The sequence below is a fragment of the Periophthalmus magnuspinnatus genome, chromosome 15 (assembly GCF_009829125.3).
Source record: "Periophthalmus magnuspinnatus isolate fPerMag1 chromosome 15, fPerMag1.2.pri, whole genome shotgun sequence".
In the NCBI taxonomy this organism is placed as follows: Eukaryota; Metazoa; Chordata; class Actinopteri; order Gobiiformes; family Gobiidae; genus Periophthalmus; species Periophthalmus magnuspinnatus.
In genome coordinates this window covers 2,253,448-2,270,563 of record NC_047140.1, presented here as the reverse complement: position 1 = coordinate 2,270,563, position 17,116 = coordinate 2,253,448, and the positions used below count along the sequence as shown (strand labels likewise).

General features: G+C 37.8%; 1 protein-coding gene across 1 annotated transcript in view; it reads left to right on the top strand.

The window, feature by feature from the left end:
* The window catches only part of LOC117382865 (disintegrin and metalloproteinase domain-containing protein 12-like), a 119,486-nt gene that overhangs the window by 99,157 nt on the left and 3,213 nt on the right, over nucleotides 1–17,116 (top strand). The window contains exons 19-27 of the mRNA XM_055227466.1: nucleotides 858–947; nucleotides 2,486–2,681; nucleotides 2,770–2,878; nucleotides 3,654–3,852; nucleotides 5,852–5,929; nucleotides 7,991–8,099; nucleotides 8,877–9,015; nucleotides 9,358–9,466; nucleotides 11,522–11,776. Of these exons, the coding sequence (XP_055083441.1) occupies nucleotides 858–947; nucleotides 2,486–2,681; nucleotides 2,770–2,878; nucleotides 3,654–3,852; nucleotides 5,852–5,929; nucleotides 7,991–8,099; nucleotides 8,877–9,015; nucleotides 9,358–9,466; nucleotides 11,522–11,776 (1,284 nt within the window). The remainder of the gene's footprint in view (nucleotides 1–857; nucleotides 948–2,485; nucleotides 2,682–2,769; nucleotides 2,879–3,653; nucleotides 3,853–5,851; nucleotides 5,930–7,990; nucleotides 8,100–8,876; nucleotides 9,016–9,357; nucleotides 9,467–11,521; nucleotides 11,777–17,116) is intronic.

Genomic DNA, 17,116 nt, shown 5'->3' with positions numbered 1-17,116 from the left:
AACCTACATATTTAGAGGCACAAATGGTGGTTAATAGTGGAGCTGTCACACTACTACACTAAGACATGTAACAAAAAAACAACAAACTAAATGGAGGGGCTTTCTGAAGTCTTGTGGAGTCTTTGAGCTGTAAACTGCAAAATGGTCTCTCATCTTGTTTTTCTCCTGCAGCCTGATGGTGGTACAGTCATTGTTGTAATCATTGCTACTATGGAGTTTTCAGCCTACTCTGCTCTAGAGCCTTTTGTGTTGGTAAACAATAAAAAAGTGAAGTAAGCTAAGCAGACCACAATACATTTTTAGCATGTCATTACTCTAGGCACAAATTATTGTAATGAAATATTGAATGAAATATGTATGAAAGATTGTTTTGACAATTGACATTCAAAACATTTGCAAGTCTGAGCCGTTTTGCACAAAGCATTAAACAGCATCAATGTCAAACCTCCATTGTTATGTTTTGGAGGCAATGCTGTTTTAGAGATAGATATATAGATATTTCCAAATGTTTATTTTGGAATGATGTGTGAGACAACATATTTTATTGTCTTGTAAAATCACTAGCTTTCTTTCCTCTCTCTAAAGTCCTTTGTATCAGGAAAGCTCGCAGCAGAATTCCCATAGACCCAACACAATTGACAAACATTTATTTTTGTATCTGTAGCATTTCCTGGTTCTATTTTTCAAAACTCCAAAAAGGTCACTGGGTCATATAAAGGGGGAAATGGCTCTCCAGTCAGGAAGTGTGCTGTGTTGACACATATTACCACAGGAAATTGAGTGATGAAGACTTTTGTAGGTCAAAACAATGATGACATATTTGTTAACCACTCTGCCATTTTTCTTCGTTCTTTCAGGAATGTATGAATCCTTGCTGTAATGCCACAACATGCACTCTAAAGGGAGACGCAGTGTGTGCCCATGGACAGTGCTGTGAAGACTGCATGGTAAGAAATAGTCACAACTTTCAAAATGAGAAATGAAAGTTTTTGAAGTCAAACTTATTCACCAAACTTTGAAAATGTTCCTGAATTTTAAATCTTGGTTTGTAAAGATTGGTAACCTACATTACTAAGGTAAGTTCACTTCCAGCTAATCAAATGTGACTTTTTTTCCCTTTGACATAGAAAACCTTTTTCCTGGGAAGCACAGTTCTCAAATATTGTAAAAGATGATTAAGTACACTTAGGCTACCCTTTCTTTAGACCTGTGACTAAGTGGAATTGTGTTCAAAGAAAAAAATTGTCCATCTCCAAATGCTTCTCTGCATGTACTAGTTGAATTCTTCACGTTACACATTTATTGCATATACAGCACTGCACAAGTACAAAGATGTGTTGATTATGAAGTATACATGAAGGCTAACTCTAGTTAAAGTACACTGCCTGGCCAAAAGAAAAAGTCACCACCTGAGCAAATAAGTAATGGGGTTACTGCAGATGGTCAGGTCTAGGTTCAGCAACAGTCTGTGCTCAAAAATGAGGTCAGCTGACACCTGAATATACTGAATGACCAGGTTATTCCATCAATGGATTTTTTCTTCGCTGATGGCACGGGCATATTCCAAATTGTGACAGAGTGGTTCAGGAGCATGAGACATCATTTTCACACATGGATTGTCCACCACAGAGTCCAGACCTTAACCCCATTGAGAATCTTTGGGATATGCTGGAGAAGACTTTGTGCAGCGTCAGACTCGACCATCATCAATGCAACATCTTGGTGAAAAGGCTGAAGGCGGTCCAATGAAATAGTAGAGTGTGTGACCTTTATTTGGTGGGGACTTTTTTCGGCCAGGCAGTGTATATCATTTACAGTTCTCAAACCGTTCCTAAGTAATGCCAGTGCAACATGGTGGATTTAAGTGACTTTATAAACTTGTTACAAAAGCCCCAAAAAACGAACCCTGTACCCGATCTTTTCAGGTATTTGAGCAAAATGTATCTTGCCCCAGTATCAATACTTTGTACAAGCAGCTCTTGAGGTCATGCTGTGTACAGTCTGCGAACTATAAAGTGTTTTATTGTGCAACAATCACAAAGTGCACACTTAGCATGCTAGTTGTTGTTAGCATTACCATGACACCAAACTCCAGTCTGGTCTCTGAAAGTTGCGAAAAGCATTAATAAACTCATTGTGGTGAATAATTAGAATACTTGAGGAACTTTGGATAACTGCAAACCATTTAAAACAAACTAGTTCTGTTTTTCACGTTTTAAGGCAGTAAAAATCAGATACAGCTCCTTTAGAATCACAATACAAAATAATCAATAAAAATCATAAATGCTCATTATAAAAAGTAAGTAAATAAAAGAGAAGTCTGCAGATAAAATCCTTTCAGTTATATACACAGCCAAATTGAACTGTTTCTTGCCTAGATTTGAAAATTGCCATAGTAGAGGCTGTATTTCTTAAGTAGCCATTCCTGCTATAGTTTACAGCTGCATAATGAATAAAATCTTTGTAATATGTCATTTTGTTCCAGCTCAAACCAGCCGGGACCCTGTGTCGAGAGTCCAGTAATTCGTGTGACCTCTCTGAGTTCTGCACCGGTGCTAGCCCCCACTGCCCCGCTAATGTTTACCTCCATGACGGACACTCCTGCCATGACGTTGAGGGCTACTGCTACAATGGCATATGTCAGACTCACGAACAGCAGTGTATTACTCTGTGGGGACCAGGTAACCACACACACACACACACACACACACCACTATACGCTCCACATGTCCGGACTCTCGCTTCATCTCCTCCTCGTGTTCGGTGCAGGAGCCAAGCCTGCTCCGGGGATCTGCTTTGAGAGAGTCAACTCTGCTGGAGACCCTTATGGGAACTGCGGGAAGGATTCCAAAGGCTCGTTCGCCAAATGTGAGGCGAGGTGAGGCGCTGTGCAGCTGCTCCGGAGTAGAGAGAGGAATAGCCGAAAATGATAGATATTTGAATATACCATTTTGGCAGCTCAGTTTTTTTAAGCCTTTTTAAATCTAAACATTATTATTAAAGAAGACATATTATGTTTTTTTGGCTGTTTTGCTTGAAAGTTTAACATGCATAAATCAAATATTTTACATTTTAATAGACAGAGCTTCATTAACTTTCTTTTCAGCATTACGGGAATACTCAAAAATGAGTCTGTCGAAATGAAGCTCATAAAAGTGGATTTTACATAATATACCCCCTTCAAACCATGATAACATAATGTGTTGATTAGGACTTTTCCATGAAGACATTTATGGCGTTCATAAAAATTTCAGACTCGTCTATGCAACTTCTAGCAAATAGATTTTTGTTGTTAAATTGCAATTACGGTAATTTATTTAAAAATATAGCACAGCTTCACTATGCAGGTATGGAGAATTACTGCACTGAGAAACCAACTGATTTAACTGATTCACTGGTAATAATTTTTATTTTTGGTATCTCATTTCTGATCTGAAAGCAAGCTTATGAGAGATTGTGTTTAATTATTCATGTATTATTTTTGTCTGATTTCTTTGGGCTAATTAGTGAAGGAACTAATGAATCCCAGAGGCTTGAAGAAACATCTCTCAAGGCTAATACTTACAAATACTTATTACTTTCAGATACACTTTTACTGTCTACCATAAAACATGAATATATTTTTATTTTTTATTGCTGTATGATCTTGCCAGAGATGCCAAGTGTGGTAAAATCCAGTGCCAGGGAGGAGCCAACCGTCCTGTGATTGGGACTAATGCAGTGTCCATAGAAACCAACATCCCGCTGCAGGAGGGGGGCCGCATTCTGTGCAGGGGGACTCATGTGTACCTTGGGGACGATATGCCGGACCCTGGACTGGTCCTGGCAGGAACCAAGTGTGGAGATGGGATGGTGAGTCATGCTTTGTACAAAAACGGCTTCTGCACCTATTTGGTAAAGGTTGGTGAAGACTGTTAAATAAGAATTTCGACAGATACTGAATAAACTTTGCCTGGTGGCATCAGTTGCTTGTCTCCGTGGAGATATGTTTACTGTGATACTGTGGAACATTCCAGGAAAAGTAATAGCATCTCCATGGAAACAAGCACCCAGTAGACCATCCTCCAGAAAAGTAGCTGATTTTGTTCAGTGTATTTTTTGTGTGTTTTTTTTAATAAGCAAAACAAAAAATTACAGATTCCAATTATAAACTTACAGTATGCCTAGACAATTAAATATTTTTTGTCTTAGCCTCTATTTTTATACATTTAATAATAAATTACTGTATTCTGTATCTCATCTGTCAGTCCACACACCCTTTTTTGAGGCAGAATCTTTCAGAATCCTAAGAAAGTGGGTGTGCTCTCACTGCTGCAATATGCCAACATTACTTACTCCATCTTTAACTGCCAATACTGGCCTGGAGTTGATGGTTCCCAGTCCGTCCATGATCCCAGCTTATGTGATGGAATCTTGGCTGTAGTCAGAGGCACAACTGTGGGCTCTTAGACTCCTGGAAGTCCCCATAAAGCATTGGCATAGCTCCTGCCCGTGATGCCAGAGCCCCCCTGTGCCCCCGCGGGCTGTGTGTGCCAGGTCAGCTTGTCGACTGGCTGTTGTCTCGGCGACGCATGGACAAGAGTTACTCATTATTCCTGAGCCAAGTACTCCACGCTGGATTCTAGTGGCCTGAGGTGCCTCTTTTGTCACTGGCTTTTGTTCTATCCCAAAAGGTTGTTAAATGTCTGTGCCAATGAGGTCATGGGTTTGGCACAATGGAGTGACTCAAGCAAAAATGGAGTAATGCATTCAACTACATTCAAATCTATACTGAACAGACAAAACAACACCCTCCTAGTACACATCTGCGTATTTTTGCTGGTTATACTTTTGTATTGGGTTCTGTGTACCCACTTGCATCACCTGTCACTGATTCTCCATTTCTCCTTCTTTGGATCCCATAATAGGGGCCACAGAAGCTCTGGAATATTCTCATTTATTTATAATTTTTTATTTGTTTTATTTTATTGCACTTGGGTGGTCATAATAATTTGCCTGGCTAATACATACTCTACATTAACCTTTTACGAGTCAAAGGTGAATATTTTCATTCCAGTTTTCTTTACCTCACAATTGCACAAAATTGCATCACTTCAGTTTCATAAGAATTACAACAAAAGTTTAGTTTTATTTTTTATTTTTCAGTGGGGTTCTCCCATGTGGTATCATCTCATGTTTTGATATATTTTACTTTCTAGGCATAGCTTTCACAGTAGTATCACCTTTAGATGAAGTTAAGAAAGTCTGTTGGTTAGCTATGTCGTTATGAAGATGTCTTCCACGCTGAGCCAACTTGGTATTCAGAAAGCAACCATCTCCCCCAATTTTACCTCTGCTGATTACTAACTCCAACCACAAGGGGTCACTGCATTACGACACTATCACTCCTGAGGTTTTGCTGCATTCTCTAAGTGCATTATATTTCAATAAACCTAAATCTGTTTAAGATCTTTTTACAACAACACCATTTTAAAATGCATTAGTCTGTGGGTATAATAGTAATGTGGTCCTATGTGTGTGCTATAACTCACAACTTTTATAGCAATCAAAATGGATTCCAAACCCGCAAAACAACATTTCACTTTTAAAACCCTATGTCAACTCCTGCTATAAACCACACTGGGGGCGATGTTCGAAACCGTTTTTTACCAGCCAATATTAACTTTACGGCTTTACTTGTGAAATCCTTTAGTAAGTAAGCATCACTCATTTGGCGTTGTGTGTAGAACACTCTAAATCTTTCCTGACATTTACCTTTTAGCCATGGAGGCCCTATAAAAGTTATTGGAAATACAGCTCTTTTTTAATATTTGAATCTTATTTCCACTCAAAATGATTGTTTCTTTTATAGGTGTGCCTGAACCGCCAATGCCAGAATGTGAGTGTGTTTGGCGTGCATGAATGCTCCGGGAAGTGCAACGGACGTGGGGTGAGTGCAAAGAGCCATTATACCTCCATGGTCGGTGTTAATTGGATAGTAGAATCTGTCAAGCTGTTTAACCTGCTGGTGAATTCACTTTGTTTCTCTAGTCACTTAAAAATACAGTCAGTATGTGCACAGCCATATAAGATTATTTAATGCTGAGTTATGTAAACTTTTTACCAATCCGTCTTCATCTGTCTACTAGGGTGCAGTCCATTTTGTCTGAGATGTTACTTATGCTAGGAACTGTTTGTTATCATGTGTTCAAACATTTATTCTTGAAAAAAAATACAATTTTGATATGAAATTGTATGTATCATGTTTCCCTATATTGTGCATGTGCTATTTTTAAAGCTGGATTTTTGTATTTGTTTATGAGTATTTTCAACTATAGTTTTAATCATTGCACTTAGTACTTAGAAGTAAAGTTATTTACATTTTGTTGTAATTATTTTACCCCTTCTCTTAATGTAAGACATCAACAGAAGTGAGTTTTAGAAGTGATGTGTTCTCACTGAGAAGTGAAAAGCATAGAGTTTAGCAGAGGCCCAGCGCCGAATGCTTCGAAATCAGTGATATTTCCTCCATTTCCCCAATGGTTAAATATGATCACTTCGTAATACAATGTAAACAAAAAAAAAAAAAAACTTTAATTGAAACAAGTTTGTAGTGCATTTTTAATGGAGAGGGGGGTGAACTTTAAAATCAAACTGAAAATCACATTTATGGAGAAAAAAATCTGCAAAATTGCCCGGCCCCATGATCTTCGTCATAAGTGATGATCATTTAAGTTTATTACAAAAGCACATTAACAGAGCTCTCTAGTAAATGTAAATAAGAGAGCTTTCAATTTAAGAATGCAATAGGAGTGTCAGGAGGGATTAAATAATACAAAATAAATGATTGTATTATTTGTATTAAATAATACATTATTTAGCACATTGAAAGAGAACTAAAACAAATTGCAAAAGGAAATGTTCTTTAATTATTACATTACATACAAACATTACATCCAGTTACATTTGGATTTGCAGCATGTAGAGACTTTCAGCTCAGCCCTACATCCTGAGCATCCAGTTGTATCCAAAGATTCTGTTGCCTGCTCATATAGCATTTGAAAATCACAAATTGTCTCCTGATCTTTGGATGTTATTGTAAATAAAGAGAAAACATTGAGTTTGACCTATAGCTGCCCGATAAAGTGTCAGCTGAAGTGAAGATGATAGAAGCCAGATGTTTCCGCTCTGCTCATGTCATTGGCCCCTCCGCAGATAACTCCCTTTCTTTTATATTTCAATGAGGTGTGGTGTGAGTGATATATTTCACTACGTAAATACAGATATGGTTCCTACTCAGTCAAAAGTAGCTGTTATCCCCCAAGTACCTCTTAACCTCCTGTTTGAAGGAGTGTCCCGGGTGTAGGGGAGGGAGTCGGCTCTACTGTACTTGACAGCTGGACCCCCTCATGTCGCCTGGGAGCCGTGTTGGATCAAACTCCAGTTTAGGAAACTCAAGAACTTTGATGGGATAGATTATCCGAAACACATGTTTTATCTATTACTACTAGGGCAGGGCAATATACTGTAACAAATGTACTGAACATGAAAAATGACCAAACACAAAATTGTCCCAAATGCAGTGAAATTCCTATGTCTTTTTTTTAGAGCTGACATAGGAATTTGTGTAGCTGGATATGGGATCAGATAATTGAGATGTCATGAAAACAGTTAAATCTGCTGGGAGTAATTTGATTTCTTTGTGATTGTTCACACATGTGCAGGTTTTAACAATCAAAATTATGCCAAAAAAAAAACAAAAAAAACAGACAAAGTCATTTGAAAATTCACTGTTTTGTTTTTAAAGTTATTTAAAGTCACGTGTCACCAGGGGTTTTGGATATTTGTGTATGTAAACCCACAGCAAAAATCTGAGCAAATATCTATAATAATTCTAGTTATGATTAGTCTGACTAGTCTGATTTTCACTGGCCATGTAAATGTACCCAGAGCAAGACATCATATAGAGCTTAAAATTGTTAGTAGTAATGTATGTGTTTTATATGTTTAGGTGTGCAACAATAAGAGAAACTGCCACTGTGAGGCGCACTGGGCTCCTCCGTTCTGTGAAAAGACAGGCTTTGGAGGGAGCATTGATAGTGGACCAATGAGGCTGGCAGGTACTGTTGTCATCTTTCACCCCATATCATCATCATCCCAAAACATATTTTAAGTTCTTCATATTTTACCATGCTACAAATTGAGAGACTGGTAGAAGGAAAATTATTGTAATGTATAAAGATTTTTAAAGGTAGTTTATGGACTGTATCATACACTCCTACTGATTTTAAACAGATAAGTAAATACTACGATTACATCTTAAATTGAAGTGATTAGTGCCATGTACTGAGGATACCAGTATAATCTGATTTTAGTTAAATCTCCAAAACAAGCAAGCATTTTAGATTAGAAAATCGACCCAAATAAAACAACATTGTAGCATTCGGCTATTATGAATGAATCAATGAATGTTATAAATCAAATCAGTAATTGATTTGAGCAAATATTATCTGAATATTGGTCATGTTTCTGTATTTCTTTCTTGTGCGCTGAATTGCTTCTCCTGCATTCAGTCATTAATATGCATTACTTTGTTCTCAGAGAAAAACAGAATGCTATTTTCAATATAAACCTTTGCTTTCATATATACTAAAATAAATGCAACTAACAAACTGCTATTAGGTTTGAACATCCACTCCATCTATTTACGCCCTATCTTTATGTTAATGTGTGCTTTGAAATGTTGACCCTCCTTCATCCACTCTTTTCATCTTCCATTCAGAAGCACATTAAAACACAAAGGCCGGCCTGTCTTTAACAGCGTGTGTCCTGTCGCTCTTGTGCTGTAGACGTGCGTGTGTGTGTATTAATGTGCGTGTTGTCATATGTGGCATCAGCCGACAGCGTGGTCATCACTGTGGCCGTCCTGGTCACCCTGCTCAGCCTTGCGCTCGTCATCGCCCTCGTCTTCACCAAAAGGAAGACTCTGCTGCGCCTACTCTTTGCCAACAAGAAGAGCACCTTAGAGAAGCTCAGGTAAGAAAGAAAAGATCATTGTGAAAGTGAATGTCTAATAATAATAATAGCTACTGAGATCTGACGAGATCGGGCTTTGACAAGAAGGTTTGGCCACAACAAAGTCTGAATGAAACAAAATCTATTGCCAATGTCACTGCGAAATAATACTAAATCAGTGTGCTGTGTGCAAAAAAGGACTATGGAAAGTTGAAATGTAGTCTTGCATCTGCTATTATTGCCTAGTATCTCACATAATAGTTAATAGATAGTTATAGCGTGTGCACTTGTGAAATTAAAATAACTATATCCTATCTTCTCTTATACATTTGTTAAACATTTCTTGAATGTCCTGTTGTCTAGATCTATGGAAACCGGCAGACCAATTAGCCCCATCAGATCCCAATCCCTGTATAGACCTACAGCGCTGCGCAAACCTCCTCCCAAACCATCTACCACCAATATGTACAAGGTATGTCTTTCTATGTTGTCACAATCCACAATACGCTAAACCAGCCCAACATTTTATTCATATTTACTTGCATAGCCTTTTGCCATAATATGCTCATCTCATTTCTGCCACACGGCGCTGCACGTCCATCACAGACAGACTCCATTAGAGCGTTTACAAAGCTGCTCTTTTTCTCCTGCTCAGGTCTGGATTGTTGACAGCACAAGGTGATGGCATGCCGCTTTGTGCATTTCTATCTCTCCAACTATTAATTATGAAGCTATTGTCGACAGCTGGTGATGGACTCGTGAATGAGAGAGTGATTGTTCCATTAAAATGCAATAGCCAGACCCTGGATATAGCAATTACAGCCGTTCATGATGTTTATTTGTGATAGAGGGACATACCAGAGAAAGCTTTGAGACATCAGTAGAAAATAGGTGGTTGTTATTGACATCATTGTTTGTCATAGAGATAATGGTAGACACATTTTTAAAGTATACAGAATTTAGTAATGGGCTTTCATACTTGCCTATGCACATTTTCAATTTCATCTAATGACAAACTGAGTGTCCATTGTTATGCTAATGGAAAGATATCAGTCGATATTAACAGTTTTAAGCGCTACTGTGTGTCGACCGTCTATTTTGGATGCCAGTAGTTTATTCTGAACCACAAAGAAAAACACATTATCTGCACTGACAGTTAAACTGAGAAAAAAGGCTTTAAAGTTTTGATGTTGTGCGTGTGCTCTGTGTGTGTCAGAAGTACAGTAATGACAGTATGTTTATGTGTTACCATGTGATAAGTTCATATTTATCAGTAACAACCATTGCCACTGATTTTACCTTTGTCCTCTGAATGTACAGTTAAAGTACAGAAAATTAGATGGTCTGAGAAAATATATTTGGAGAGTATTTTAGTTTATCCGTTGAAGTGTGTGGTGAAGTGTGTATTTTGTTCCATTTCAGAATTAGCCAAGACAACGTTTTGCAGTATCTGTCTATAACAACAGATGTGCATTTGAATTTGTCAGAACATTTCGAGCTCCAGTTACTACACTTTCCCTTTATATCACTGAAGAATTTCTAGGTACTGCAGATTCAACATTGAGATTTTTCAAAAATGAGACAGAGTTGAGGCATAAAACAATTCAAATTAAAGTCGTTTCCAGTCTTAACTTTATGACAAAATACTGAGTTTTTGCACTTTTCCTTTGTAGGGCAGTATTGTGTTGAGCTCTTCCTTCTACACTTTACCAGTAAAAAATATTAAATAAGCTTATATTTAATTTACCAGGTGTGTATAAAACTTCTCTAGCAGTAGCAGTTCTCTAGCAAGTGTTGCAAACTGCTCTTAGGGGTAACATTGCAAATAATCCGATATATTTAAGAAAATGGACTGGCGATTAATTCCCCATTTCTAATTGGCATACATTAGTTGTCTCCTTACGTATATGAATGTGCGAGTACATGAGGTAAAATTGAATCAGTCGGTAACTGATACGGTAACTTGCAGTTTCACACAGCTGAATGTTCACTTTGGTTTACTTTGAAAAATAAAATTTAGACATCTCTATTCAATGTGATAGATCATATTGAATAGAAACATCATGTTAAGTGAACCCAGCCAATGGTGTATAAAACTGCAAAACATGCAACGCCATGTCACCAGTGCACAGTACAATTAGATAACAATGTGCTGAAGAGTCTATCTACAAATGCCCCTATGCTATCATCCATCTACCAAAGACAAACCTGGAAGATCAGCTTTTTGCTGTAGGTGTGAAGACACTATACACGCATGCATACATACATACGTACATGCACACACACATACACAAATGCCTGAATCATTTGGAAGAAATTTAATGAAGTCTCCTATCAGTAGTAGCTTTTGTTATCTTTACAATGTTCTAAACACCAGAGGCCATTACAAGAACAACCGAGCAAAATTCAAACTTAACAAACAAGCCTAATAGCCTTCTAATTAGTGGTATCATGATAATAAGATAATGAGGCAGAGATAGGAGATAATTAACTACTAAAACAAATGCTGTGTCTGTGTGTGTTGCAGCCCTCGTTCCCTGGTGCCGAGCCTCTCTTGGCCGCTCACAGTTTCCACTCTCAAAGCCTGCGCAGACTGCCTCTGTACCAGCCTCTGCACATCAGTCATCCAATGCCCCTGTCTCTGAGCGTGGGACAGCCTTGTCTGCCCCCTCTACCCCCCCACCACCATGTGCTGCCCGTCCACAGCTCCACGCTTTCACCATCCAGAGCTCCACCCTTTCATAGCCTGCCACGCCAGCAGTCTTCTTACAGAGTGGATCAGGTAAGTGTTTGTAAAAGTCAAGTCATTTGAGTTTTGTAAAGCCAATGCAACCAAAATAGCCAATAATGACTCTAAAGGACCAGGGCAGGGGTGTCAAACACATTTTCACCGAGGGCGACATCAGCAAAATGGCTGCTCTCAAAGGGCCAGATGTAAAATAAATCAAACTACTTTTTAAACTTGTTAATTGACTATTTCTGTATTTATTACTTATTCAAGTTACAAATGTTATATATGCATTTTCCTAGATGTAAAAATATGGCTGTGTAACTGTGCATCTCCTGATAAAATTACATTTTAAGACCATCATACCTTTTAATTTACCCTGTCGAGGGCCACATAAAAGGATGCGGAGGGCCACATTTGGCCCACGGGCCTTGAGTTTGACACATGTGGCCTAGAGTGTGTTAGTTTCAGTGTAGTTATCTTCTTCCTTCAGGCAGATATTTAAGGCAGTCACTTACCAGAAACCTGTTAGAACTGAAGAAGCTGCTTGGATGTGTGATGTGTTCTTTGTTTGGAGCCCCACCTGGATGACTGAAGGATTAAACAAATAAACTTACAGTGGGATTTGAAGAGTAATCACACTTTTTACTGAAACTACTCCTCGGGGTAATATTTCCTGTCAATGCAAATAAATAATCTTGGCCCTTAATGAAATGAACTGGCACTTAAATCCTCCATATTGGCATGTAGTACAAACACGTGTAGTACATAGTTGTGCCCTTGAACATAAGACTTCCCTTGCATGTATGAATGCACTAATATGTGGTGCAGAATTCTCTTATCAGTCTGTAACAGAAATACAGAATACGGCTTGTAGAAGCTTTAAGCTTTGAGGGCACAAATATGAACAGAAATCAAATCTATTATTGAAATTATGAGAAACTGAAGTGTCTGACAATATAATGGCAGTATGTTGATGTTAATTGTGGATGTGGCATTGTGCAGCTAAGCACTTTGAATTACTTTGTGTACAAATTGTGCTCTGCAATTGACCTTGCCGTATTTAAAGTCTTGCATGGTAGAAAATGACTGATACACCCACATACAAAACATAGTTGAATATCTTGCAGTTGAATATTCATCTCATCAGAACAAAGTTTTTCATACAGGTGCATGACATGATTGAAAATGTATGAATATTAATGCAGTTTTGAAACGATTTGAGTTTTCAGTCGTGTTTTTGACTAAATGCCTGATTACATAGATGATTTGGGACCTAAAATGCCTAATCACGTATCACTTTGAATATGGAATTTCACACAGGTGCATGTTAATTTTGGTTTACTTTGAAAAAATAACACATCTCTATCCAAAAGTTGTTATATCTAAGAGATATAATGGAAAATCCCTGTTCAGTATGATCTGTCACCTAGTCTTATACCCCAGTCATATTAAGTGAACTCAGCGGCACAGAGCATGATTTATAATGATGTAAAATGTATGTAAATTATAGTGTAAGGCTTAAAATAGCCTTAGGTACGGTCAATCAATTTTAGTTACAAGTATTAGATCCTGGAAGCCACTGTAATTCTATGTTGTGGCCCGCCCTAAAATATCGACAGCAAAATCAAATGACTCCTGCAAGGTTTCCGCTGAATTGGCGCGATGGATAGTAAATCCGTCTGGTCACCTCGCCTGGTCCAATCCCTGTGTGCCATAGACCTTATATTATGGGATGTCCTTACAGCTCAAACTTATTGGCAGGTGGTTCACAAGACATTAGCTTCCTGATGTGACACTTTGTTATATAGTGATAGTGACATCTTGTTTTTATATTTGTGATTAATTATTCAGGTAAGCACAATCCTGTCTGCATCAGTCACTGGGACGAATCAACATTTACAACTGTGAGACGCGTGCCAACCCCAAATGCACTTTAGCTGAGAGGCCATATGCGCTCTATAAATATCAGTGGCTTGCCAAAACAATGCTCTCCTCTAATATGAGACCACTCGGTTTGCTCCGCTGGATGGATTTGAAAATTTAATGCGACAAAAAGGATGTCAAAAACTATGCGGAGTACAAGCCCAAAAGCAAAATAGTTAGGGTAGTGTGAAGAATGTAGAAGTTAAAATGCAAAGTTGACCCCGTTTCGTGGAAGTGTGAGAAAACACTGAAATTTAAATGTAGTTATAAAATAGAAACAGAATCATTTTGCAGCCATTATGAATGCAGTATGAATAGGCTGTTATCTGAAAAACATTTTGACAATAAGCTTAATAATTGTCTACAATACCAAAATAAATCAGTAAATTATGTGTAAGTGCCCACCTTTTTTTTTTTTTTTTACATTTGAGATTCAGAAAACCAGGACCACCCCAGCTGGAGGACCTTTACTTATTGTCCATGTTGTATTTAAATGGGACCTATTGGTGGGTTTCAGATGACAGCACAACATTCTATAGCACAATAATATTTAAAGCAAATGGGGGACAGTTCAAATTAATATTGCCAAAATGCAGATTTATGTTTTAATACAAGAAGTTAATAGGTCTAGTCACTAATAGAAGTCCTAATGATTTCTATTAGTGACTAGACATATTAACATCGATTTTCATCGTTAATGGTGACCTGTCCATCTTATAAAAATAAATTCACGATCCACAGGTATCATAGATTGTAACTATATAACAGACACAAACACTGTATGTCATCTTTAAGGTTAGCTGTACTACAGAGCACAGCATGAAAACAACATGATTTTCTTCTTGAAAAACCTCCAGGCTGTTTGGTACTGGTGCAGTTTAAAACTAACATTTTGTGATGAGTTAGCTCCATCACATCCAACACACTGAATATAAGATTTATTCTGTAATCTAATTTGATGTTTTATGATGTTTTTAACCATTATATGCTGCATTATTATATTTCACACCATGCTTTGACTTGCTGTGAAACGCTAACCTGCTATTTCTGAGAGATAGCTTCCTATATTCAAGCTTGTTTTTACGAAGCAGCATGGCACCTGTTGATTAGCACGTCACTGTATATGTGAAGTTAATGTGTCTAAACATCCTCACTGTGTAGATGACTGAGAGACTGAGAGACTGAGAGTATACCACTGAAAAAAATCTTTACAGGGAAACGGCTTTGCTTTTGGTCAGACACACATGCATTTTTCAGTTCCTTGTGTGGTTTTCTGAAAGGTGCGTATAGGCCCTGGGCTCATAGATCTCTCTGCAGTCACCAAGGACAGTGCAATCTTTCATTTTGAATTAAGCCATGTGAACAGCCACAAATGTCTCAACACTGCAGCAGAATGAGACAGCAGTCCCATTACAATGCACATGGGCCCTGGTTCTGTAGCCCTGCATCTGCTCCTTTACATCTTTGTGTATCACTTTCTATACCCAGATAAAGTGCTAGTGTCTACTTAAAGGGACATGGTGGGGATTCCTAAATCTCAGTATGCAACACATGTTTTGTAAGGAATTCCCATGTGGATTTGAAAACCATATAGAAATATTAGCCTCTTGAGTGCTCCCAGGCGCCAAAACATCAATTACTGAAACCTCCTTTTTAGATATCCTGTATTTTTTCCAATTTAAAGGCATACTATGTAACTTTTATGGTGAAGGGTCTGCCATCTACTGCACAGTATGGCATTAAATGTATCTGTCTAATGATTATTTCATTGTGGTTGTTTTTTTGGGCCCAAAGTCCCTTGAAAAACATTGGTCTGATGTGTAACTTGGTCTGATGTCACCTGCTCTTTATGGAGATAGCTAAGTTTAATGCCATACTGTGCAGCATTCCAACAAAAACAATAACACCTTTAGCACTAATCCTAATCTGTATTGTCTACCAGTGGACCTGCATTGTTAGCTGCAATGTTAAGGCTCTATAGACATATTATTTTTTAGGTACATTGATGTATTTACTCAGCCACTGTTAGCCACAAAGACACTCTAGTATATGAGTGCAGTTAATGGTGGGTTATATTGTCTGCAAGAATTATTATTCCTTATTTTATTTCTTGTTTTTAAGAAGAAAATGCTGAAGAAGATAATAGTTGTGCACTTCTGTAGTTAATCTTGCAGTCCTTCCACTTTTCGCACGTACTTGAACCTCAACCAAGACATTTAGGGCCACGTTTTAGCACATGTCTGACAGATTGCATAAACATCTGCTTATTGTTATCAGGACAATCAAAAAATATTCCTGACTCCATGTAATCAAAAGACTTCAGAGTCCTGATTTTAAGGTCTGCTAACAGCTGGTCTCATGCCAAAGTGACATCTCCAATGTACGATCCATAAAACTTTTGGATGTTGATATAAATGTAAACAGACTTGTATCTCAGCCTCCTCCAGAGACCAGCATTTTCACGCAACATTGCTTTCTTGACTGTATGCGAAAGTTATCAGTGTCACTTCCAATTATGTTCACTTTTATCCCAACGTCTTTGATCAGTTGGATCCCTCACTACTTGAACACATCACCCCACACAACAAACAATATCCTCCTGGGAATTGGAACCTCAACCTTTTGTGCTTTGAACCACGTTAGAGCTGTGGGGATTCTCTTGTTTTCCTTTGGGCGACTAAAAAAACAAAACCATGTATTCAGTCGTATTGGTTCATAGACATTTTTCAATATTGTTATAGGTTTGTTAATAGCTGTAAGTGTGGAATCGTCTACTAATCTCCAGTTATTGAATTGATTTTTATTCTTGTTCATTTTGACATTTTGATAGTGTCACAATACTCAAATTTCAAACTTCATTTTGATACTGAGGAATAGACTCAATACTCTATACGATAACACAATAATAATAATAATAATAAAGACTCTTTATTTAGGCAATAGGATGTCATTTTCAGCATTAAATTGTAGTACTTTCTTACAGTACCATGTGGTCCTTATATCTGTGTAATTCCTCAGTGGTCCAGGTAGGTTCATAGTGGTCCATGGGCGTGTACTAGTTATTTTGGTGTTATGCTAGTACAGCTCAAGAGCCATCTGAAGCTCATTTTTGTCCTGTGAATGTGACTTGTTTTGTATAGATACTTGCTCAAATCTAGTTTCAATACTAGTTTTAGTTTCGTTTAGTATCTGATTTTTAATACTTTTGACATTTTGTAGCTGCTGGATTCTGTAACTTGCTCCATGTGTTTGATGAAACACGTTTACTGACATGTGATATAACTGATGTGTTCAAGGTTTTTTCGTCAATACGGCATTACTGGTCAGTCATGATGTTTTGCTGCTCTGGGTCCATTCAAATAGAAATGCACACACAAAAATGGAAATGTCACCAGTTTGACAACAGCACTGGCTTTTAGCGACATTGAATTTGAAAGTCCGACCTTTTAGTTTAGAAACGGTAATGTT